Genomic DNA, 24,317 nt, shown 5'->3' on the forward strand with positions numbered 1-24,317 from the left:
AAAATGTTTTAAAGTCCAAATGACTTTCATATTGGTGCTCAAAAAGCTTCAGGTTTCAGAGCATCTCAGATTTCTGGCTTTTGGATTAGGGTGCTCAATTTGTATAAAAGAAAAAAATCTAAAACATGAATTATTTTCAGGTTCATCACACATTAAAATGGTAAAATTTGGGGTATGTTGGGTTAAATAAAATATATTATTAAGAGGAATTTTCTTTCTTTTTAAAAATGTGACTTCTAGAAACATTTAAACTGTACGCCTGGCCCCATTGTATTTGCTAGGCAGTGCTGTGCTGTACAGTGCTGCGTTTCTACAGTGCCTCTGGCACCCAGTTCCTGTTCCTGGGGCCCCTCCACCTCTCCTCTGCTCTCCTTCAGCACCCTGCTTCTCACAGGTGGCTCTCATGACTAGGAAGACTGGGCAAGAGAGGAGATGGGTCAGGAGATCAGGTGACCTTTCAAAATTGACATGGGATTGTATGACTCTGGTTTAAAACCTTTTAATGGCTACCCACGGAAGAAGAATAAAATCTACAGCTTCTCATAACCTAGTACCAACCATCTTTGCTCCTTACGCTTCAGCCACATGGCCTCCTGTCTATTCCTCTGAAACCTGCCTCTCCCTTGCCTCCAGCCTCTCCACTTGTGTCACTGTGCTTGGCTGCTCCACACATACTAGCCGTGGTGGCTGCACTCTCCTACTCCTCCTGTCTTGGCTTACATTAATAAAGGTGAGTTTTCAGGCATAATGTAATTCTAGGTGGTTTTACAAATCTTTAATTCAGTACTTTAAGTGAAACAGTTACAAAACAACATGTATAGGATGATCTCATTTTTGCAAAAAGTACATAGGTATATACATATGTGTAAACACTTAGATAACTATTCAGAAGGAAGAACTATTCAGTTAACCAAGGTCACCTCTGGGGTCATCTCTACATATTGTTTCCCAACTTCCTTTTTCACAAAGCAATATGAATAAGAAATCTTCCTGTGCCAGCTCATATAGATGTACTTTATTCTTTTTAATGGTTGATAGTATTCTTTTGTATGGGATGCGTTATAATTCATTTCACCATTTTCCTATATTGATGGGTATTTAAATTGTTTCCAATTGTTTTTGCTATTACAATTGAATCTTATTATCGCTGATATGGATTTCAATTCTTTGGATCATAGAAAATTACCTTTTCATCTATGGGAACCAGTCTTTTCTCATAGTTTTTGCAGTAATATATCCTGTTCAATTGTGAAATGTGGCCATCCTAAGCATTAACAAATTTTTATATGCAGTTTATATATTGATATAATCTCCAGCTTAACAAACATCTTTAAAATTTTAATGTATGTAAGCACTATAGGAAGACTCAATGTTTAAGTGATGTGTGGATAGGGGCTCTACTGACCAACCATTTAACATACGGGTGCATTTTTCCCCTTTCTTTTTAGAATTGGGGTATCATTTATACAAAGTACATAAATCTTGATTGTACAGTTTGATGAAATGTTTATATGTGTATACATCTGAATTACTGCTCTCTAGATAAAAATAGTTAACATTTACTATAACTTAGCAAGGCTGAGGAATAGCACTTTCTTTTTTTCTTTTTGAGACTGTGTCTTGCTTTGTTGCCCAGGCTGGCCTAGAACTCCTGGACTCAGGTGATTCTCCTACTTCAGCCTCCTGAGTAGCTGGGACTCCTGGCTAACGACAGCATATTTCAAGTAGGATGCTTTACAAGTTTTTTTTTCCTACAAATTTCCACAATTCTTATTTCTTTGGAATGAATACCTCTTTATGATTCTTATGGTACCAACAGTTTGAAAAAGTGTATCAGGAAGAAACAATCTCAAGCGTCTGTTTAGATATTTTCTCGTTTTTACTTTTTTTTTTTTTTTAAGAACTGTTCATGGGTAAATCAGGTTAGATTTAATGGGAAAATAATGATTGTTGAAAACTTTCAAGTTTCTTTGATCAAAGCTGATGGGATTTTTGTTTTATTCTCCTAAGTTTGTTTACATTCTCGAAGGCCAATATGGGTCATTCAATGCAAATGCTATTCTGTACTGGTTTTTAAATTATAGACATTTATTTTTTTTGACAGAAAATAATGAGCTGTGCAATTTTGGTTAAGGAATTTAATTTCTATGTCTACACAAGACAAGGAATAATGGGAGAGAGAACTGGAGAAGTAGGCTGTGGCCAGGCCACAGACGGCCTTAATTGTCAAGCTGAGAAGGGGGGGGCCTCAAGCCCCATTTTTTGCGATACCAGGGACCAAACCCAGGAGTCTTCTACCACTGAACTATATCCCCAATCCCTTCTTATTTTTTATTTTGAGACGGGGTTTTGCTAAATTGCTGAGGCTGGCCTTGAGCTTATGATCCTCCTGCCTCCTGAGTCACTGGGATTACAGGTGAGCACCACCATGTATGACCCGAGCCTTTATTGTTTCTTTTCTAGGCTGTCCAAGAGCACCTACAGTACTACATAAAATTATGTTGAATGATAATACTTTGAAAATGTAATCACAGTTTTCTGTGAGAAAATTCCAACTTTCAAATAACTTAAACATTTTGAAACGGTTTATTTCATAACTTGTCATTCGTTTAGTGTTGTTTAATCTAGCTGTGTGATCTCAGGAAAACCACCTAATCTTCCTGTTACTCAGTCACTTCTTTTTATTTTTAAAATTTTTTCACCACTTGCAGTCTATTTTTTAAAAATACGTTTTTTAGTTGTAGATGGACACAATACATTTATTTTTATGTGGTGCCGAGTATTGAACCCGGTACCTCACATGTGCTAGACAAGAGCTCTACTGCTGAGTCACAACCCCAGTCCACTCAGTCATTTCTGGTTCACAGAAATAAGTGAGTTAAGCAAGATACACTCAAATGATACTTTTAGTCTGGAAATTCAGTTATTACAAAAGTCCTGGCATGTTATTAGCAAAATGCCAACACTCAATCTAAAAATCTTTCAGAATATTCTTCAGCAACATTAAAACATTGACAATGCTTCCGCAGGACAGGAATTTAAATAATCACGAAGACTATGCCCCATAATTTCCTTATGTATGGTACTTAAGGATTGAGCCTCTTAATGGTGTTTACTTTTAGTATGTTTACTATTAATGATGTTAAAGGAATTGACATTTTTGAGTGGCTGTCATATTTCTGGAACTCTCCTCAGTCCTTTCATAGTAGGACTTTTTTTTTGGTACTCCCCAGTAAAGCTCCCCAGGGGCACTTTACTACTAAACTACATCCCTAGTCCTTTTTATTTTCTTATGTTGAGACAGGTTCTCACCAAGTTGCTAAGTTTGGCCTTGAAATTGAGAGCCTCCTATCTTGGTCTCTTAAATAACAGGGTTTACAGGTGGGTACCACTGTGCCTGGCTTCTACAAGGCCATTTAATCTACATATGAATACATCAGCATTATCTTCGTTGTACATACAGAGACTCTAAGCCCAGAAGAGTATCTTGTACGAGGTGACATTTAAGTGGAATCCAGATCTAATCAAAAAACTGTTTGTTTGTTTTTTTTTTTTTTGTGGTGCTAGGGATTGAACCCAGGCCCTTTTGTTTGTGAGGCAAGTACTCTACCAACTGAGCTATATCCCCAGCCCCTGATCAAAAAACTCCTCACTCCATATAACTATGTTTGCAATACAGAACAAGCGCTAAAAACTCCAAGTAAGGTATAATGGAAACAAGTATAGAAAATGTCTATTTGTTAGTGTAAAAGCTACGTTGTTAAAATAGAGTGTAGTAGTTCAGAACACTCGAGCTTCTTTTCTTTTTAATGTTAATAGAACTTTATTTTATCCATGTATTTTTATGTGTTGCTGAGAATCAAACCCAGTGCCTCACATATGCTAGGTAAGTGCTCCACCACTGAGCCACAACCCCAGCCCACACTCAAGTTTCTTTTTCCTTCGTGTACCCATCCTAAGGTGAGCAGGTAAATGGATATCTATGCTCCCCAGAGTTGCAGGTTCTTGCCATACTGTTGCTCCACTATCCCCTAGGGTGTTGTCTTTGTATGAATTATTAATGGTGAGTTCTCTGAAAGGAACAGCATATAAGGGGAGCACACATCTAAGTTACCTAAATTACCTCCTTCAAACACGAGTTTATAGCTATGATCCTGAGAGTAGTGCTTTTATAAAACCATATCAAGGAAAACATTTGGCCTTTGGTTTTTTTGAATTGGCTTATTTCACTTAGCATGTTTTCCCTGATAAGTGGATGATGATATATAATGGGGGTGGGGGGGTGGGGGTGAGAGAAGAATGGAGGAACTTTAGATTACGTAGAGGGAAATGAGAGGGAGGGGGATATGAAAAATGGTGCAATGAGACAGACATCATTACACTATGTACATGTATGATTACATGAATAGTATGAATCTACAACATGTACAACCAAAAAACCGAAATGATGTACTGCATTTGTGTACAATGAATCAAAATGCAGTCTGTAAAAATAATTAAAAAAAAAAAGAAAATGCCAAGGATAATAAAATAAACTCCTATGAACCTAAAAAAAAAAAAAAAAAGATATCATGAGGAATAGGAAAGTATGAATGTAAAGTAATTAAATGAAGATGCAATCTATTCCTGATATTCTAAGGCAACTAAAATGGGATTGTCCCCCGGAAAAGGACAATTACATGAGCACCAGAAGAGTCAAAAAGTTAAAGAATAGGATGTCACTATTTATCCATCTTTCTCACAGAATGTACTGACTTTCCTGAATAGAATTGTGGGTCTTCAAATACAGGCCACATACACACTTTCTGAGGGCTTCCCCCTCCTGAGTTAGTTGCTAAAGTGAGAGTTACTCTGTCACCCACAACATGAAAACATACACAGAAATTCTCTAGAGACATGGAATGAAAACAAGCTATTCTCTGGTTTGGAAAGCATAAACTCTGAAAGAAAAGGCTGGATCAGAGAACCTTGACTTACTTGACCGAATTCCTTTCATGTTTCATTAACAAATTTGTAGCTCACCCTAGAGCTGGAAGTCTGTGATGCTGATAAGGTGAAGAATTATGTCCATTCTTATAAGAAACACCTGAGCTGAGTGTGGCAGCACATGCCTGTAATCCCAACAACTCAGGAGGCTGAGGCGGGAGGATCCATAATTCTGGGGCCAGCCTCAGAAATTTAGCAAAACCCTGTTTCAAAATTAAAAAATAAAAGGGCTGGGGATGTAGCTTAGTGGTAAAGCACCCGTGGGTTCAATCCCCAGTTCAAACAAAACAAAAACACCCCAAACTTCCCCCCTAAGAAACCACAACAAATCTCATTTCTGCCCCTCTTTCACTGTGACCTTATAGAGGCAAGACTAATAAATTGATACATCGATCTAGTTGACAGAAGTATCCTAGTTGGAGATGTCCATTTACAATTCTAATTTTAAACTTACCAAGCAACTTTTTATTCATAATTTTCTCTCTTGAGTAGGTAGACACCAGAAGAAAGTTAAAATTGCTGATATTTACTAAGTAGTTACTAGGTGCTAAGCAATTTTAGCATTTTAATATGTAAACTTAATCCTCACAAAAACCCCATTAAGGAAAAAGATCCTACACAGACTCAATAGTGATCAAATCACTTGCATAACCAAGATAACACAAAATCAGTCAGGTTTCAAACCTGGCTTCCTGACTCTTGTGTGGATGGGCCTGAACCACTACCATCTGCTAAATGATGTAGCATTCTAGTTCATAAATTACTTTGAGAAGTTTGTGATTTGTTTTACACACCACATTGCAGGGCTGAGAAAATCAGTCCCTAGACCTACAAAGTCAAGAATTATATCAGATATGTGTATGTGCGTTTTGTGGTGCTGGGAATTGAACTCAGGACCTCACATACTTTAGGAAAGTACTCTACCAGAGTTACATTCTCAACCTTTAAAAAACTTTTAAGACAGGGTCTTGCTAAGTTGCCCAGGCTGGCCTTGAACTTGCCATCCTCTTCTTACCTCAGCTTCCTGGGTACTTGGGATTATTGGTGTGAGCCAACCTGCCTGGCTCAGATGTGTGGTATGGAAAATCTGCAGTGTTGCCCAGGTGGTCAAGTGGGTTCCGTTTTTTTTTTTTTTTTAATATTTCCTAATTAAAACATGGAACTTTTTGCTAATTTATAAGTGCCTGAGAATATTCAGACCATAAAGTTTATTTAAGAACTGTCAATTTTTATATGAGGCCCCAAAGCAATAAGGAGACAAAAAAGTCATTCAACAGTCAAAACTCTTTTATTCTATCATCATACTGTATTTCTATACACTTAAATGCATTGCAATCAATTTTTTCCAATTTAAAGTTCAACTTTTTTTTGTGGTATTGGGGACTAAGCATAGGGGTGCTCTCCAGTCCCAGTCCCACCCCTCCTTTTGAGACCATCTCACTGAGTTGCCTAGGATGGCTGCAAACTTGTGATCCTCTTGCCTCAGCCTCCAGTAACTGGAATTACAGACTTACCCTCAAACCTGACTGTGGCTTCTTTTTTTGTAGTACTGGGGATCGAATCCAAGGGGGTGCACCTACCACTGAGCTATTCCCTCACTCCGGCCCTTTTAATTTCTTTATTTTGAAACAGTGTAAAGTTTCCAAGTGACTTGCCGAGGCTGTCCTCAAAGTCAAGATTCTCCTGACTCATGCTCCCAAATAGCTGAGATTAAAGGTGTGTGCCATGGTGCCTGGCAAAAACCAACTTTTCTGAAGTCTGGCAAAATGAAGAGTGTGTTTAGTGAATTTAAGTAGTCAGAAAATATGAGAGGCTGGAAAAGAGGAGATTTTCTCTGTCTCTGACTTTGATTGAGAAGAGGCAGAGTTGTGACCAAGTAGCTTTGGAAATACCAAAGACAATCAGGTATCAGGTAGAATTCTAACATAGCAAGTTGATTAATTGTGGGTAAAAAGACTAAGCTATCATGGCACTGGTGAATAAGGGAACAGAAGCTTCACTCCGAACTAAGTTAGTGATGTAAAGTATTTGTGCTTCTTCAGGAGTCCTGGTTCTGATCTCAGTCATGCCCAAAATGCAAATTATGAAGGTAATGTGAGAACACTGAACTTAATGGTATCACAAACTTTTTTCAAGCTTTGTACACAAATCAAATGTCTTTTAACTACAAATACGATTAAGATGGAGCTACTTATGTGCAAAAATATTTATTTATAATCCTAAAAATATATGGACTATCACCAGTCTTAAAGAAGACAGATTATATACAGGAAACAGTTCTTGGACTGTTAATTCTGAACTTTTGTAGAAAATGCAATTTTGTGTACACACATATAAGAATGTTGCAGAAACTTTTTTTTTTGAGGTGCTGGGGATTGAACCCAGGGCCTTATGCTTGCAAGGCAAGCACTCTACCCACTGAGCTATATCCCCAGCCCTGCAGAAACGTTTTTAATATTTGATTTCGGTCCCTAATGAATGCAGTTGCCTCAAAACTAACTCTTTTATCTTATTAATGATTTTGTTCTACAGTGTGCAATTACCATATCAGAAATTAGAGAAATTAAAATTACACAATCTTAAAGACTTTTTAGTAATGTTTCAACTTCTTTAAAAAGTCTATGCAGTTTACTTTGGAGAAGACTTGAAAGTAAGGTATTTGATTTCTTATGCTGCTGAAATACCTAATAATCCACTAATCTACATATTACTCCAATACAGAAAAATAACAAGAATATTCCACAACACTATACCTGTAACTTGGTCTCATTAATGTTTTAGTTCTTTTTTTTAATCCTTCACTTAGTTTTATTCTTATTTCTCTGCTGCAGTTTATTCATTTTTATGTTATCAAAAGGAGATCACTATTTGATACTCAAAAAAAGAACCTTCTTTAAAATATCCTTTCTTAGGCATAGCCAGCTTTTCCTGAGAATCCACCTTTCTTTTTGCCCGTTGTGCAACATACACTTCTGTATCTTACAATGAAAAGTAATACAGTGAAGCAAAGGCTGGCCTGGGTATGAATCTGTATTCCATGGAAATGGCCCTAAGATTAGAGGAGCACAAAAAGGTGGAGCATGGAGATAAGGAGGTCTCACAAGAGTGTTAACATGGGAGAAAAAAGGAGAGCTCAGGGATGAGAGAATTCTAAGACTTTCATTGTGATCACAGAGAAGAAGGCTGAGAGGCAAACAGTCTTCAAATAACTAATTTGTCATTATTCTTTCCAAAAAAATGCTTAATTTAGACACACTAAAATTTCAACTGGCCCCAAGTATTTTAATAGCATGTATGACATTTTAAAATGATAAATCTAATCTTTTAGTAGTTTTACAACAAGCATATGGACTTTTGTATGCATTGCTATACTGAAACAAAAGTCTAACCCACCAGAATTGAATAGGTCATTTTTCACAATTTAATAATTTCATATAAAAGGTTAAAAACAAAGACTTCTTTTAATATAGTCAGAACAACAATAATAAAATTCCTTAATTTTTGAAACAGAATTTCTTTCCTTCTGGTCAGAGACAACTATGTTATATAGACTTTATAATAATAGTCCTATCATTTTTCAATAATGTCCATCTACAAATTAATTAACTTTTTTGAGACAAATCCCTGGCATACTATTCTTCTGATTCCCATGACAGACTCACTTTTAAGATACAATTGCAGCTGCCCCACACTGCCAGTTACTGTGTCATACACATGCCTTAAAATTCTGTAATCAGCAACCACCAGGTGCCGTATCGCATTTAGCACACCATAGTCAGTCAATACAGACATCCCCAAACACACCAAGGCTGGTTTTGTCAAATGTTTTATTGAGTGTAGACATCTGGAGTACTGTAAAACATGCATTATCTGTAGATTCAAAAAGGAGCAAGCCACATTGTCCTCACTGTCAAATGTGTCAGGCTTGGCATACATGATGGAGATTAATGAAGTATCATGAGAGTAATATGGTTCCTGAAAAGCTTCTACAATTTGGAGTAGGGTCTTAATCACGTGAAAAGGAAAGCTGTTCACATTTAGTAACTTGCATTTCATTGGAGGTACAAGGTATTTTATAATTTTGAAACAAATAAAAATAATTGTTTGTAGAAGAATCCCAGTCCCCCAACTTTATTTATCCCTTCAGTTTTCAGAAATTTTAATTAAAAAAAAAAAAACAAAAAAACTATGCCTTTTGGAATTTGTATGTTTATCTGAACAATAGCTAAAATTTATTTCTTTTTTGGTTGCTGTGGTGTATTAAATTTGAAGAAGATAATATCTCCATCTTCAACAATATAATTTCTGCCTTGTTGTCTGTACTTTCCAGCCGCCTACAAATAGGAAATACAAAAGAAATGGGTTATTATTTTACAACCAAATACATACAGCAAACAGTAAGAGCAGATGCAAGACATACTACTTGGGTAATACTAAAAAACAGAAAAAAGAAAAGTAAAAAAACAAATATAGAAGGCATACAAGTTGAAAACTAGACTTGGAGAGAAGCAAAGTACTTCTGATTTGGGCAGAACTAGATTTTCCATATATACATAATCATAATGTATTCTCCACTAAACTGTGGGTACATAAATGTAATTATACCAATATCATTAAGTTTCATTACATGCTGTTTATGGCACATTTCTGATGTGTCTGCAAACATCCAGCAAGTTGCTGTAACAAAACAGATCAAATCAGGCAGAAAAAAGACTATATAACTAGTTAAAGCTGTTTAACTTTCTTGAAGAAAATCTTTGGTGACAACAGTGATGCCAAAAAGGTAGTTTGCTATATGAAAAACTACAGTCAACTGTAGTGCACAGGTTTTGAACTATTGTAGTTTTTTTAATTTAGTTTTGACAATGGCAACTCATAGTGGTGTAAACTAGAAGTCATCATTGAAGTACTTTACTGAACAATGGTTCTATTTACAAGCAGACTCTAACAGGTTGGAATTGCAAAGACTGATACTTTTTCCATTTGTAAATTAGTCAGCAAAGCAACTGATTCAGACCCAGACACACAATCTGCCATAATTTAATACAAACAAGTGGCAGTTTCAGAAAATCAAGTTCATCCTGTGGCAAGCACACACACTTCACCCTAAGCACAACAGGCTCTCCAGGACCCACACTTAACACTGCACACAACTGACATGGTCCCACGTGATCCTGCTAGAGACTACTCAACAATGAGAACTCAAGGATCTTTTGAAAAAAATTCTCGAAAATGTTTTCCTTCTGTTAGAATTTATTGAGAACATGAAATCTTTGTTTAGCAAGATTAGTACTTCCCATCAAAGATATCGAGAAGAATGTTCGAAATCAAGTGAAATTATACTAAGTAGTAACAAGAACACTAACAAAGATCATACATACCAGGTTAAAATTGACAAACCAAACTGAAGAGCCCTCATAAGTATCTTTTCAATTATGTACATAATATAGAAAATCACCTACTGATAGACTATGCTATTAAAATAAAGCTTATTTTTTAAAAAACAATATACCTTACCATTCTACAAAGTATAAATAAATAAATAAATAAATATTCATATGATTTTTGTAAAGACAAGAGGTACTGAAGGTCATATGCTACTTATTTCTACACTCTAAAGCCTACAGTTACAAAATTTTATAGACAATCTAAATCAAATACATATTGACATGACATATTAGTGTAAGTTTTTATACTTTGTTACCACTCAAGTTTACTATTAATAGTGACAGTGTTCCTTTAAATTCTCCAGAGACCATTTAATCCATTTCCACTGCTATCAGAAACACTGGTTGAAAAAAAAAATCAATACCCATTTGTGAATCTTGAGTATGTATTAAACAAGACACGTCTAACCAGTTCATTTGCACTTGAAAGCAGCCATCTGTAGAAGCCAGCTTTGCCTAAGCAGATATGATTGCTAATAATGTGATATCCCTGTAGACTACAAAGCCCACACAGAGCTATTCAGTATATAGTTCACAGCACTGGCATTAAATTAGTTATGCTGCACTGGTGTTAGAAATACATATACATACATACGCATATATACAATTCTGCTCTCAAACCTAAAACCTACTTATAATATGTAAGTAAACAGCTGTTAAATAAAGGAACATAGGTAATTTATAAAGGCTTCATTTTACCCAGTTCAAAATTTAAAGTGTTAGTTTTAGACATGAAAACCACATAAAATATTCTAGGTTGAAAAGCCAGGTCAACATTTTCCATTTATAATATAAAGCTTCAGTTAGTGTTAAATATACTTGTAAGTTATTTTAATGTATATGCCAGTTTCTTTGAATTATTAAAGTATTCACAATTCATGCTGTTTTCAAGTTTATCATAACACAAACTCTATACCAAGATTGGTAAAACAGACTTATCATGTAAGAATATGAAAAAGAAGCATCTGACCTCTGAATTCTAGTAATAGAAAATAACCTTTACTCCATGAAAATATACATATGCCAACATGATGTAGCATGTTGACAAATAATTTGAGATTCCCACCCCCCCAAAGTCTAATTAGTATTCCTGACAAAGTTCAATCTCAATATTTGCATACCTATCTCTATCAATATACATGACACCACTGGAAAATTAATGACTTTGCTTAGTGGTAAACTGGAACTACTTCTGCTCATTTTAAAAAGCAAAATGGCTCTTATTCAACAGTAAACCAATTATATCAAGCTATCCCCCTCCTCCTCCTGGGGTTCCAGCAGTTCTATTAAAGTCCTGCTGTCCAGTATGATCGTTCCAATGATACCAGTGAGAATAAATTAAATTTGAAATAAACTTTTTTGTATGCCTTTCAAATTATGAAATAGTAAACACAAGACAGTTCTCTTTAAATTCTATAACATTTTCTATAGTATACTTTAAATATTAAATTAAATTAAAGGTAAAGAAGCCTTCCTAGAGTTTCAAGTTTAATCAGCTGACCTTCCTATTCATTGGAGATTACTGGATCTAAGTAAGATATAATCAAAAAAAAGAGAAAAAAAATTTTTGCAACAGAATTTATATTTAAAACATCATTTATGACTCATCTAGAACATTGCTTCATTATTAGTGCCTGCAAATCAAATTATGCTAATTAGTTAGAATAAAGTATAATTTTGGACCTGCCCTCTAGTGTTGAGAAAGCAACTCAAATTCTCAAAGATCTTTAAACAACAACAAAGTAAACCATAAAGTTTTAGCAATAATAGGTTTTATTTTGCTAAGTTTCTACCCCTTTCCTTGAATTAATCATGTGACTTGTATTTCAAATATTCATAATTTTTCATTGGCTATCAGTGAACAAATTGTTTAAAATTATTTACAATGAATTAAAACTAGCTCATTTTTATTTTCAGTTAAAAAAAAACCTTACACAACTACTGACAATTCACAATCTTTAAAAATGGTCTAAAAGCACATGAACATTTGTAATTCTTGAATCAGTTGATAAGTAATAATTAATTCTGATAAGCCTATTTTATTTTAGACTACACTGTTTAGATGATAAATATTCACTCACTCTTATCGTGGGTATCTTCATATTAGTGAAAAAATAGTGAATAAAACATGAAAATTTAAAAACCGTTCTTTACCTTGACTGCATTTTCAGAACCTTCCTCTTTAAAATCTTCGTATTTCATTACTTCAGCCATAATGAATCCCTTTTCAAAATCTGTGTGAATCTTTCCTGCAGCTTGAGGAGCCTTCGTCCCTTTCTTTGAAACGAAAGACCAGAGAAAACTAATTGCATTTAAGATGATAGACTGTAAGCATAGAGTTTCTTTTTTTTTTTGATCTTTAGTTGGCTCAACTAAAACTTAGTTTAATACCAGTTAAGATGTCAGGTATACAATTAGTAAATTTTCAACACTGGACACTATCTGTGCAGCAGGATATAGCACAGATAGATCAGGAGATATTAAAGAAGTGTAGCTTTGTTTTTCCTAACAGCCATCTATGGTTTTATTGATTTAGATGCAGTGGTCTGGTTTTGGTGTAGGTTTCATTTCGATTTTCTATTCTTCACAGTGGAAAAAAATAGATTTTTAAGTAACTTTCAAGCTGAATTATCAAAGGTATTAAAAAGATAAAACACTCTCAAAATTTCACCTTATCTAAAGAACATATATAAAAATCAATATACAAAGGGAAATTTTAAGGTATTTCAAACAAATCAGTAACCTACTGTTCAGCAAATCATTTTGAAATTCTCAAGAAATTTTAATGAGACTTTGAACATTTTGGGTAATACACCCTGCCTCTAACCATCAATAAGGAAATTCAAGTTAAGATAGGAAGAGAAATGTTTTATAATTACCCCATATGTTAAATTACAAGGACATACATTCCAGACACACACAACCATAGAAAGAAATCTGAGAAATAATGGTGACCGAAAGTCTGCTTAATAAAGCATGTTAAAGTGATAAGGAGTCTGACACTATAAAGCACAGTTTTTACAATAAAAGATGTATTGGGTTAATATGGGTACTCACTGATGCTTACCTGACTAAATATCTTAGCACATTAAATCATGGCTACTTACAATCAGTCTTAAGATAAACCAGCTTTCACATTTTTAAGCCCAGAGCATGCTCTTTCCTGCTTCACATATTTAAGTTTGAAGTTTTAAGGCTTTAAAATATATCTTTAAAATATGTAATAAAAATAAACACTGGCCCCAATTTGTTTACCAACTCAGATTTGCTTTGACACTATTTTAAAGTCTATATAAAAGGACCTTGGTTAGAAGTCAATCAAACATTTTTTTTTTTTTTTTTTACAAAGGGGAGAGGAGATTAAAGAAAAGTGAATCTCACAGTCACACAAGGCATTTAACATTATGTTGAACTGCCTCCATGTTTCTATGCATATTAAATCAAAATAAATGTAACAGTAAATTACAGTAGTCAACTGAAAACAGAAATCAAAGCAGCACTAAAATTTATCATGTAGCAGATATTTTAAAAAGCATAACAAAGACACTGAGTCTGAAAGTTCTAGCATTATTTTTATATTCTGTAACATTATTTGGGACTATATGTACTTCAAAATATTTTTCAATAGTAACTACTATATTACAATATATTTACATCTAAAAGCAAACCATTACAGTTCAGATTCTGTTGTCCTCTGGGAATAAATTAGTCATTCTCTCTGGTCATATTCAGTAGACATCAATATTTAAAATACATATCACATTTTTAAAGATTGAACATATAACACTGAAAATAAATATCACTTCTATGAATTCAAATAAAAAACGGCATGAATTATTGTACACTGAGTTTAGCTTTTTGAGCCCAACTGTGTATCTATGAAGAGCATAATGATGTCATATTGCTTTTATTGCTGAAAATGTAATCCGAGCAAAGCAAAGGAGGAAAGAACCACCCGCAACCCAAACAAACTTAGCGAATACAAAATGAAAAGCAACATCAATTTCACTGCAGACAAACCCAGTCACACAGATTAAGCAAGCACAATACTGGTTCGTCTTATCTCTGACCACAGGAGGAGGGTAGACAGATTCTACAGGATGAAGAAATTCAGACTATGTAATAGGCAGAATCAATTGTTACCTGCCTCAATCAATGCCGCTCCACTTTCACTGTTCAGCAGCTCACAAATAATTAAAGTTATCCTGGACAAAAACCTCATCTGTAATGACTAGCTAACCGCCACCATGACAAACTTCAAAGTCAGTGATATCAATCTGAATTCAATAGTGTGGAACTGGATATAGCTGATGAATAAGTATGAATCTTACCCTGATGGTCCATGCACGCACTTCATCTGGGCCTGCAGTGAAAAAGTATTCTAGTTGGAGTGCTGCAAACCCAGCCTTAATGATCTTTGGCAAAGCACTGAAATAAAATGAAACAAATTCACTCAGCACATAAGTTGTCTGTACCACAGATCAGAATGAAGCTAAAATTATTCATTTCGAGCAGATAATGTTAAAGATATTAGTAAATGACCATTCATCTTTCATAACATACTTGAAGAGGTCAGAAAGCAAGTGACTATTTCTAAAAATGTTCTTTGTAAATTGGTTTTAATTGTATTAGCCTCAAGATGTCATTTTAAATTGTTTACTATTAAAAAAAAAGAAACCCAGTCTATGACTATTTTCATCTAATATTAATTATTTCCAGGGTTTAGGCCATGAAAGCAAAATTATTTGACTGAAATCCAATAGTCTAACAATATATTACTGTTACTCAGAAAAAAATATGGCAACTGATTCACTCTTTCCCCTCCCCCACTGAACATGACGAAAGAGTTTTGGCGATCATCCCTCCTCAAAAATATACATAACTAATACCTATGTTATAATTAAAACACTGTACGGAGATGACAGATGACAGTTAAAAACTTAATTTAAAATAAATCTTTTCACTCTGTCTCATGGTAAAGAAAGGAGAAGATTCCCTCTTTATAATGGTAATTACTCTGTCATTTATTATTCTATCAGCGCAAGCAATTAAATTACTGCAAGGAAATAGTTGATAATAAAGTGTAGGGAAAATGAATGCTAATTAACCTTTGTGTCATGTTCGCTTCCAGATACTTCTGTCTCTCCTCAGCACTCAATTCTTGCAACTTGAGTTCCAAGGCCCCACTAAAAGGAATGACCAAGGCACCTGGGTCATACTTGTCCACCCACTCTTTAATTTTTATCAACCTGTAGACAAAAAAGGGCACAACATTATCTTGTAGTGCATGCATGACTGTACCACATTCATTATTATCAAGTAGCACATACATATTCATAAGAATTGCACGGTTTTATGATGCCATCTTTTTGTGTATAGCTTTCCAAGGTCAAGGCATTAACAGGCAGCAATTGCTTCAGGTATATGCCATGATATTTTACTGTATTATAGTTTTACTTCAACACATTATCTGTAGGAACTGTTTTACAAATATTTTTAAACTTTTTAAAGTTACACTGAATTTGTTCAGCCTTAACATCATATCCTTGAATAAAGCCTCAATGTTATACTTCCTTTTCTTTACAAAGTCAATTTTTAAAGAGAAAATATAAAGTTATATTTGTATAAGTATCACACCTAAAAATCCCAGATAATTTTGAAGAATCCTTGACAAATAATTTGTTCTACCCAGACATTTATATGCCTGGTTTAGTTCGTCCCCCAACCTCTTTACTGGGGATTGAACACAGGGCCCTGTACATGCCAGGCAAGTGCTCTACCATTGAGCTACATCTCCAGCCCTGGTTTAGTTCATTCTTGAACTAAAAGAACTTACTGGTTTTGAGGGAGATTTTTGCTAACTACAAAAAAACAAAACAAAACCAAAACAAATAAAAAGTATAGAAATACAGATTTATAAATATAGTCAATCATGTACTAACTGTTCTTATGAACCAGACTTTTGTAGGACCATGAATAATAGAACTGCATAGGAAATAAATTCCTTTAATCACTAAGGACTTGGAAAGTCAAATTAGTAGGAAATTGATACTAGCTGTTACCTGAAAAGACATTATTAAGTTGGTTTTTTTTTTCCCCTTTCAAAGTATGGAGTATTTTGGCAAACCAGTAATTAGTACATAAATGAAATAAATGTGATAATAACCAAAAGGTTCTAATTCTAGTTTTTTATTCTTGAGCAGATTACTGAGTCTTTTTTCTAAGTCTTAGTTTCCTCATTTGTAGAAATGGAGATGATAATAATACATGTATCACAAAGAACTTAGAAAAATGCCTGCGAATAGTAAACAAATACTATTATTAATTTTCATTCTCAGATAATAACAGTATATAATCCTGTGCTTCTGGAACTGTGTTTCACACAGATCTGACTATAGATTCAGTTGACATTTATATTAAAATTTTTAATGTATGCCATAGCCTTACATAATTCTACCAGTCTCCTATATTTAGATCAAGTTTTTAACAGCTATTTTTGCAAAATACTGTGGCAGAAATTCTTTAAATGATCAATGTAAATGCCATTTTATGGGAAAAGAAAAACAAGAACTAAATCACAAACCTATCAAAATTCAACTATCAAAGAAAATGGCAGGGAATCATAGTTATTAGAAAATTAAGAGTATGGCCCACTGAACAGGATTTAAAATAGGAAAAGAAATGAAAAAATTCATACAATAGTTTTTACATGTTTGTTATACAAAGGTAACTATTCAACATGTTATTAGATTTTTTTGTCTTCATAACTTGTTTCCTTTTGTTCACATCCTAAAAAACAGACCAACCACTAAGACTTACTTTGGAATAAAGTATAATGCCTTAAAAATGAGAGTCAAACCAGATATTTTCTAATCCAAAATTATGAAGAAGAGAATAAAAGAAAAAAAAGGGGGAAATTTAAATTGGTACTTCTGCCTAAAACATCATCACATTCTAAGTTACTTTATAGACTTAATACTTTCAAACAAAACTCTATATTAAAATGTTATCAGTAGTTTAGTAACACACTTTTATTGTAAGTTACAATGAAATACCTAATTTTAAAGAGCAGATCATAAACTGATTCAATGAAGTGAAATAAAACAAGCCCATGTATAAAGATAAAATAAAAATATCACACACGTTTTGTTTCACAAGTACGGTCAACATAACTAATAAAACTAGAACTGTTATGAAACAAGATAAGAAATAATTACTTTGGCTAAAACATCAATTCAGAATAACAATAGTTCTACCCTGTCATTTTAACAGCCTTTCCTGCAGCGACCTCAGAGGGATTATTTGCATTCCTCAGGTGTTCTATTGTACAATTCAGATGAATAAAGACTTACAAATCATTCCTCTACCGCCAATGTAAGACTTTGATCTGGTGAATACACCATTGTACCTTAACTATAATTGGCAAAAAAACCTGACAGTGTAGAGCATCACACGCTTAATAACAAAGGAGAATTTCTCAAAGTGTTGACAGATGATCTTCATAATGCAGAAGCTGAGCGGGTACATTTTAGCAGTAAATGAGCACTGAGGTCTAAAGGTCTCTAAAGTGACTGACATCAGACCTGCTATCGCCTCACTAAAAGAAAATGGTACCGTAGCACTCTTCGCAAAGTGAGTTGGGCTCTTTGCCTGCAAGCTTCACTTCTGTGACTTTCACTGTCACAGAAAACACAGGGAAGATGAAAAGTGAGTTAGGTTCTTTGGCTGTGTGCTTTACTTTTGTGACTTTCACTATCAAACAAAAGTCAGAAATGTCCCAAAGTGGTTTTTAATTACATATTTGAAATAAGCCTTGGGTGATTAAAAAATGAGATTCAATTTCAAGATTATAGATGAAAATATAAATGCTATGTCTACTGGGTTTGATGGTTACAAAAGTGTGATAATGAGGCAAAGATCACAAGTTTGAACCCCATGAGAACTAGTACCTTTTGCAGAAAAATGTCTATTCTTTTGCTAGAAACCAAACCCCAAACTATAGCTAGTCATCTAAAAAAATGTATGCTACTAGCATATGAAGGATATAGAAAATTAAAGTTGAGCTCAGTTATCACCACTGCAAAATCAATTCTAAGCACATTCCATCAAAGTGACTGAATAATAATCTCCACATACAAATGTTAGGAAATGTCTAAAGAAAGCCACTGAATTGCTAGTGAACAAAATAATGATGATGATATTGTCATAGACTATCAAATTATATGAAGGGAGAGGAAGAGAGGGAATATTAAGGAAAGTATACTCCCAAAGAGTTAAAATTATGAAGACTTATGTAGTATTCATTTTGCAAATTTATATGAACAGATTATTATAAGGGGATTCATCCTTCTCACTAAGGAGTCAAAACTACATTTGGTTTCCTCAAAGTCTTATGAGTAACAAATGGAGGAAGAACTGACATTGTTGTATTTTTCTCCCTGGTAGTGGAGCAAAAGGACAAAGCAGGGACAACTAGTTTTAAAACTGAAAAGGATGATGATACTCTGAGACACACTTTGGCAGGTTGGGATCTGTTAGATTTTTTGGCAGAATAAGATCTTTAGCACTAATTTTTTTCTTAAAGTCCAAAATTTACCTTTAGTTTTACAATCTAACTTTCTTAGCCAGTCTTGAAATTTTGAATCCCCAAAATTGATTAGTTCACATTGTTTATATTTCTTTTCCTACATACTAATTTTCTTTCAAATAAAAAAAAATTATGGTATTGGGGATCAACTCAGGATCTCGTGTGCTAGGCAAGTGGTCTGTCAAGTTACATCCCCAGCCCTAGACACCAATTTTATTACTAAAAATTCTATTTGTTTTCTTTTCAACTCTATCTGTACTTTTTGGGTAATATTTTACTCATCTATTTTTTTTTTAATCTTTTCAACATAATTTAAAAGTTCCTTTCAGGTTGCTTTTTACATTTAGTTTCTTGGGTATAACTCCCTCACTCCTTCATTTGTCATCGGTTAATGACCTTTGGGGACACTGGTTTGTGAGTACGCACATGCATGTAGTGAGTGTCATTTTGGCAGTAGCAGTTATGTTCCAAAGGAAACTGGTGGTCCCTGCGTTGAGATGTATCTATAGGGTAGTTTTGGGTTTTTTGGGGGGAAAGACATGGAGAGTCCCAGGCTTTGGGTGAGTTTACACATCAGCCCAGTTTTGGGTGAGGGCCATGCACTGTCAATTTCATTCTCCACTGTCATTGAGATTCCTTCCTATTTTGGCACCTAGAGAAACCCCATTCTGCTTTCGATTCCAGCTATATAGTCTAAAACTATCACACCACCATCAATACCACTCTTTTCTGGTTATTTCATCTAGTGTTTCTGTATTTTAGGAACAAGAGGGAGGCTTCCTGTGTTGGTTCAATCTACTGTCTCAACTGAAGTCTCTCTATAGTAGTTAAATAACTATTTTATAGTGTTTTAATACAATAGCTTTCAAACATTTTTGACCACCACCAATAGTAAGAAAAAAATTTTACACTCTTGATTCAAACATTATCACATTCACACACATACTCAAACTCAGAAAGGCATCACAAAACAATATTGACCTTTACAAAGGGAAGAGAACAAATTCAACAGTTTTTTTTTTGATATTTTGTATAACAACCAAATCCTTGCAAATTAAAATATGCCCCCCTGGAATAGCTTTTCCCCCTTTCTTTTCTTGGCACTGTTGATTAAACCCAGTGATGTTCTACCACAGAGCTACATCCCTAGTCCTTTTTATGTTTTATTTTGAGATAAAGTCTCACTAACTTGCCCAGGCTGGCCTCATAAAACCTGTGATCCTCCTGCCTCAGCCTCCCGAGTTGTGGGATTACAGGTGTGTGCCAAGGCATTTGACTGAAATAGCTTTTCTAGCATACTTCGGTAAGAACTTTAATATCTTCTTTTCTACATCTCATGCCTTTCTAGCCTTTCAGTGATGTCTAACAACTAAAATTCTGATTATATTTTCAGAAAATCCTTTAAAGATGGGTTCAAGGGGCTGGCGTTATGGCTCAGTGGTAAAGTGCTCACCTAGCATGAGTGAGGTACTGGGTTTGAACCTCAGCACACACAAAAATAAATGAAATAAAATTTTTGGGTCCATCTCTGACTTAAAAAAAAATTAAAAAATAAAAATAAAAAAGATGGATCCAGGGTTGGGAGTGTAGCTCAGTTGTATAGTGCTTGATTAGCATACCCGAGGTCCTTGGTGTAATCGCCAACACTGTGAAAGATGCATCCATTCAGTACTAAAGCCAAATTATATCACCATTTAGGGTAACTTTGTTGAACATTAAAACTCTCTCAAGTCTACTTATTCTATTTTGGACTTTAAAACCAACTGATAATGAAGCAGATTGATGCTGACTACCTATTCTGCTGATACAGAGAAGAGTAAGAATGATAGAATAATTCCTGATTATGTCTCCCAGGTCCAAAACCAGAAGGAGGAAAAAGTCACTAGAATTTTTGGGAGTTATGAAAATGCTTTGACTGAATCCCTTGCAATGTTAAAGAATTTTCAGATACACTGTAAAAAACAAAAACAAAAACAAAAACAATAAAAAAAACTAGTTAGACATTACGATTACCAATAGCTACTGCTGCTGCTGCTGCTGCAGCTTCTTCTTTTTCTTTTTTGGCAGTGCTGGGGATTGAACAGGGCCTCGTGCTTGACAGGCAAGCACTCTATGAACTGAGCTATATCCCCAGCCCAATAGCTTCTTTGTTAAAAATTATTTTATTATTATTTTTATGTGGTGCTGAGGATTGAACCCAGTGCTTCACATGTGCTATATACATGCTCTACCACTGAACCACAACCCCAGCCCCACTTCTTATTTTAGAAGATAAAATTATGTCTCTCTTATTCTAATAAGTCCTAATACCTAGAAAACATCTATAGTATGTTAGCTTTGGAGTCTAGATTCAGAATATAAGAAATGATTTCAGCAGAGAGGAAATATTCACATCAAGTGAAAGAATACTGCCACTAACTGTTCTCTATGAGGACCTCATAGAACCACTGTCTGAAAGTCCCATTCATTCTGCAGTCATTATAAGGCATCATGTTGTGTGTGTGTGTGTTCTGGTCAATGGAGTCAATGGGGCATGAGAAGTCTGCTAAAGGGGTTTGGGACAAGGTTTCAAAAGATTCATTTGGCTCTTAAAAAGAGGAAAAGAAGAGAGTCTCTGTAGGACACTGTTTAGATCTTTCCCCTGGAACTCTAGCACTTGTTTTGTGATGAAAAGAATAGAAGTGTGGAAAGATGAAAAAAAAATCCTAGTTTATGATGATACCATAAGAACTTTGAATTAACCATTCCAGGAGACCAACTACCTTAGGTCTTAATATTTGTTATGATTTTCCTTGTTATTTATAGGTGAAAGCATCTTGATACTGATGCATCTTTTAGGGTTATCTTTATTTAAGTATGTGATTTCTGCTTTTCTCTTCCCACCAAAACTTCTTGAGGTCAGCATTGTGTCTTTGTTCCTCGATATCTCCACAGATCCTCCTACCACACAGAGGATGCTCAACTGTTTTCTGAATGGATAACAAGGTAGGAAGAATTCTAGCTAATTTAGGTTTAGCACCCTTAATTTGAAAACCTGAAGTGCTCTGAAATCCAAAACTTTTTCAGTGCCATGATGCTTGCAAAGTTTCGATTTCAGATTTTGGATTACAGATGCTCAACTAGTGAAGTTTATGCAAATATTTCAAAATTTGAAAAACTCTAAAACCTGAAACACTTCTGGTCAAAGCATTTTGGATGCTGTAACTAGCAGAGTGACTCCAGTTGGTTATTTCACTCATCTGCAAATTGGTTTACGTTAGTAAACTTCAACTTGTTCTGAGTTCTCTAAAGGATTTTCCAAGGTGCTAGGAAGAAAAAGGATGGAAAGAGCAATGAAGGAAGGAAGAGTGAAGTTCTGGAACCATCCACTCTTGCATTTCAACCAGAGTTGATTCAGTTTTACATGATGGGATTCTGCATAACATTTCATCTAGCAGAGAGCAGGATGTACATCTGTGATCTTAGCTATCTGAGAGTCTGAGGCAGGAGGATTACAAGTTCTTGGCAACTTAGCAAAGACCCTGTCTTAAATAAAAAAACAAAAGGACTGGAGCTGTAGCTCGGTGGTAGACCATCCCTGGTTTCAATCCCCACTACCAGGCGGGGGCGAAAAAAAAAAAAAATATATATATATATATGTATATATATATATATATATTTTTTTTTTATCTGAAGACAAGAGTTTTGTTGCTTTGAGTTACTCTAAAGTTCACTGAATGATCCTTTTCTGATGGAAAATTCTATAACCTATGGCATATGCCAGAAATCAAACAAGTGCTAAAATCTTTAGGTACTTCCTGTAGATTTATTTAAATGCTACTTTTCTTCCCATCTTCTGCCACTCTTTATTCCCTTATGTTAACTTATTTTTTCTTCATAGGACTTATTCTATTATATACTTAATGTTTATTGTCTCTAGCCAGCATTGATAGATCCATTTTAAAAATATTTTGTCAACTACAGTATCTCCAGCACCACCTATAGAAGTGCCTAGCACAAGTAGATGCTCAATAAGTGTTGGGTGGATTGATGAATTAATCTGAAATTGTGTCTAAAAAAAAAAAATCAAGTGAAAGGACATTTGGAAGTACATATGATTCCTACTTTCCTTAACTAGTTAGTTTTTGCCAAAGTCAACCTTTAGAAATTAGTGGGCTATAGTTTCCTTGACCACCGGAGGAATTTTTTTTTTTAAATAGCTAAATGGTAAAGTAAAAACCACAACAGAACCTGGGGGTGGGGTGGGGGGAAACATACCTAATTGTTGTGAGACTACATCAACAAAAATTCATGTAGAGTTATCTTCATTTCTAAGTTATAACTGTGGTTTGAACTATTACAATTCAAGTCTGAACCATCTTGCTACTATCTCTAGACTCATTGTGAATGTACCAAAAGAAGCACCTCAGACTTTTAGATGCTCCAGAATCTCTGGCTTCGTAATGACACCCTTTATAATGGCTACTAAGTTAAGAATTGTATTGATAAGAAGTGGCCCTAAGCAGAGTACACTTTTGAAACGTTAGACCAGTGTTTCTCAAATTATAGTTTGTGAACAACCTGTGAATCCAATGATTTACTTTAAAAACCTAAATTTATGACCATTGGACGTGGGAATTTGTACTTAACCCTTTCAACACTTTGCACTCTGATGTCTGAGACATACTTATTTTTGAATCTGTATCTGTTCTTTGTAATTTTATATTCTGGCCTTAAATATCACATGTAGAAATATTCTGCAATTACAGTTATCATGAGTTATGAAGCCAATATTTATATTTTGAGACTATAAAACACTGTTAGCTACAAGGAAATTTCCCAACTATGCTATGATCCTATACACAACATGAAATTGCTAGGCCAGGCAAGGTGGCGCAAGCTTCTGATCTCAGTTACTTGAGTGACTGAGGCAGGATGATTACAACTTTGAGGTCAGGTTCAGCAACTCTGCGAGATCCTGGCTCAAAATAAAAACATTAAAGGTCTCAAAATAAAAAAGGAATGCTTGGTAAATGTACAGTGTTAAGATGATAATTTTTTGCAGGGTCCAGAGGCAATGCCTGTAATACCAGCAACTTGGGAGGTTAAGGCAGGAGAATTACAAGTTTAAGGCCAGCCTCAGCAACCTTATCAAGACCTCTTAGCAACATAGCAAGAAATATATGTTTTCACTTATGTGAGGTATCTGAGGTAGTTAAACTCACAGAAAATAGAATAGAGGGTACCAGTGTTAAAAAGGGGTTTTGTTCAGTGGGTACAGAATTTCAGATTTGCACAATGAAAAAGTTCTGGAAACT

General features: G+C 34.7%; 1 protein-coding gene across 1 annotated transcript in view; it reads right to left on the reverse strand.

The window, feature by feature from the left end:
- Positions 1-6,258: 6,258 nt before the first annotated feature.
- Positions 6,259-24,317, reverse strand: part of Ola1 (Obg like ATPase 1) — a 166,709-nt gene continuing 148,650 nt past the window's right edge. The window contains exons 8-11 of the mRNA XM_047545810.1: positions 15,542-15,682; positions 14,765-14,861; positions 12,588-12,710; positions 6,259-9,320 (exon numbers count right to left, since the gene is read on the reverse strand). Coding sequence (XP_047401766.1) covers positions 9,219-9,320; positions 12,588-12,710; positions 14,765-14,861; positions 15,542-15,682 — 463 coding nt within the window. The 3' untranslated portion in view covers positions 6,259-9,218. The remainder of the gene's footprint in view (positions 9,321-12,587; positions 12,711-14,764; positions 14,862-15,541; positions 15,683-24,317) is intronic.

Source organism: Sciurus carolinensis, chromosome 3, assembly GCF_902686445.1.
Source record: "Sciurus carolinensis chromosome 3, mSciCar1.2, whole genome shotgun sequence".
Taxonomy (NCBI): domain Eukaryota; kingdom Metazoa; phylum Chordata; class Mammalia; order Rodentia; family Sciuridae; genus Sciurus; species Sciurus carolinensis.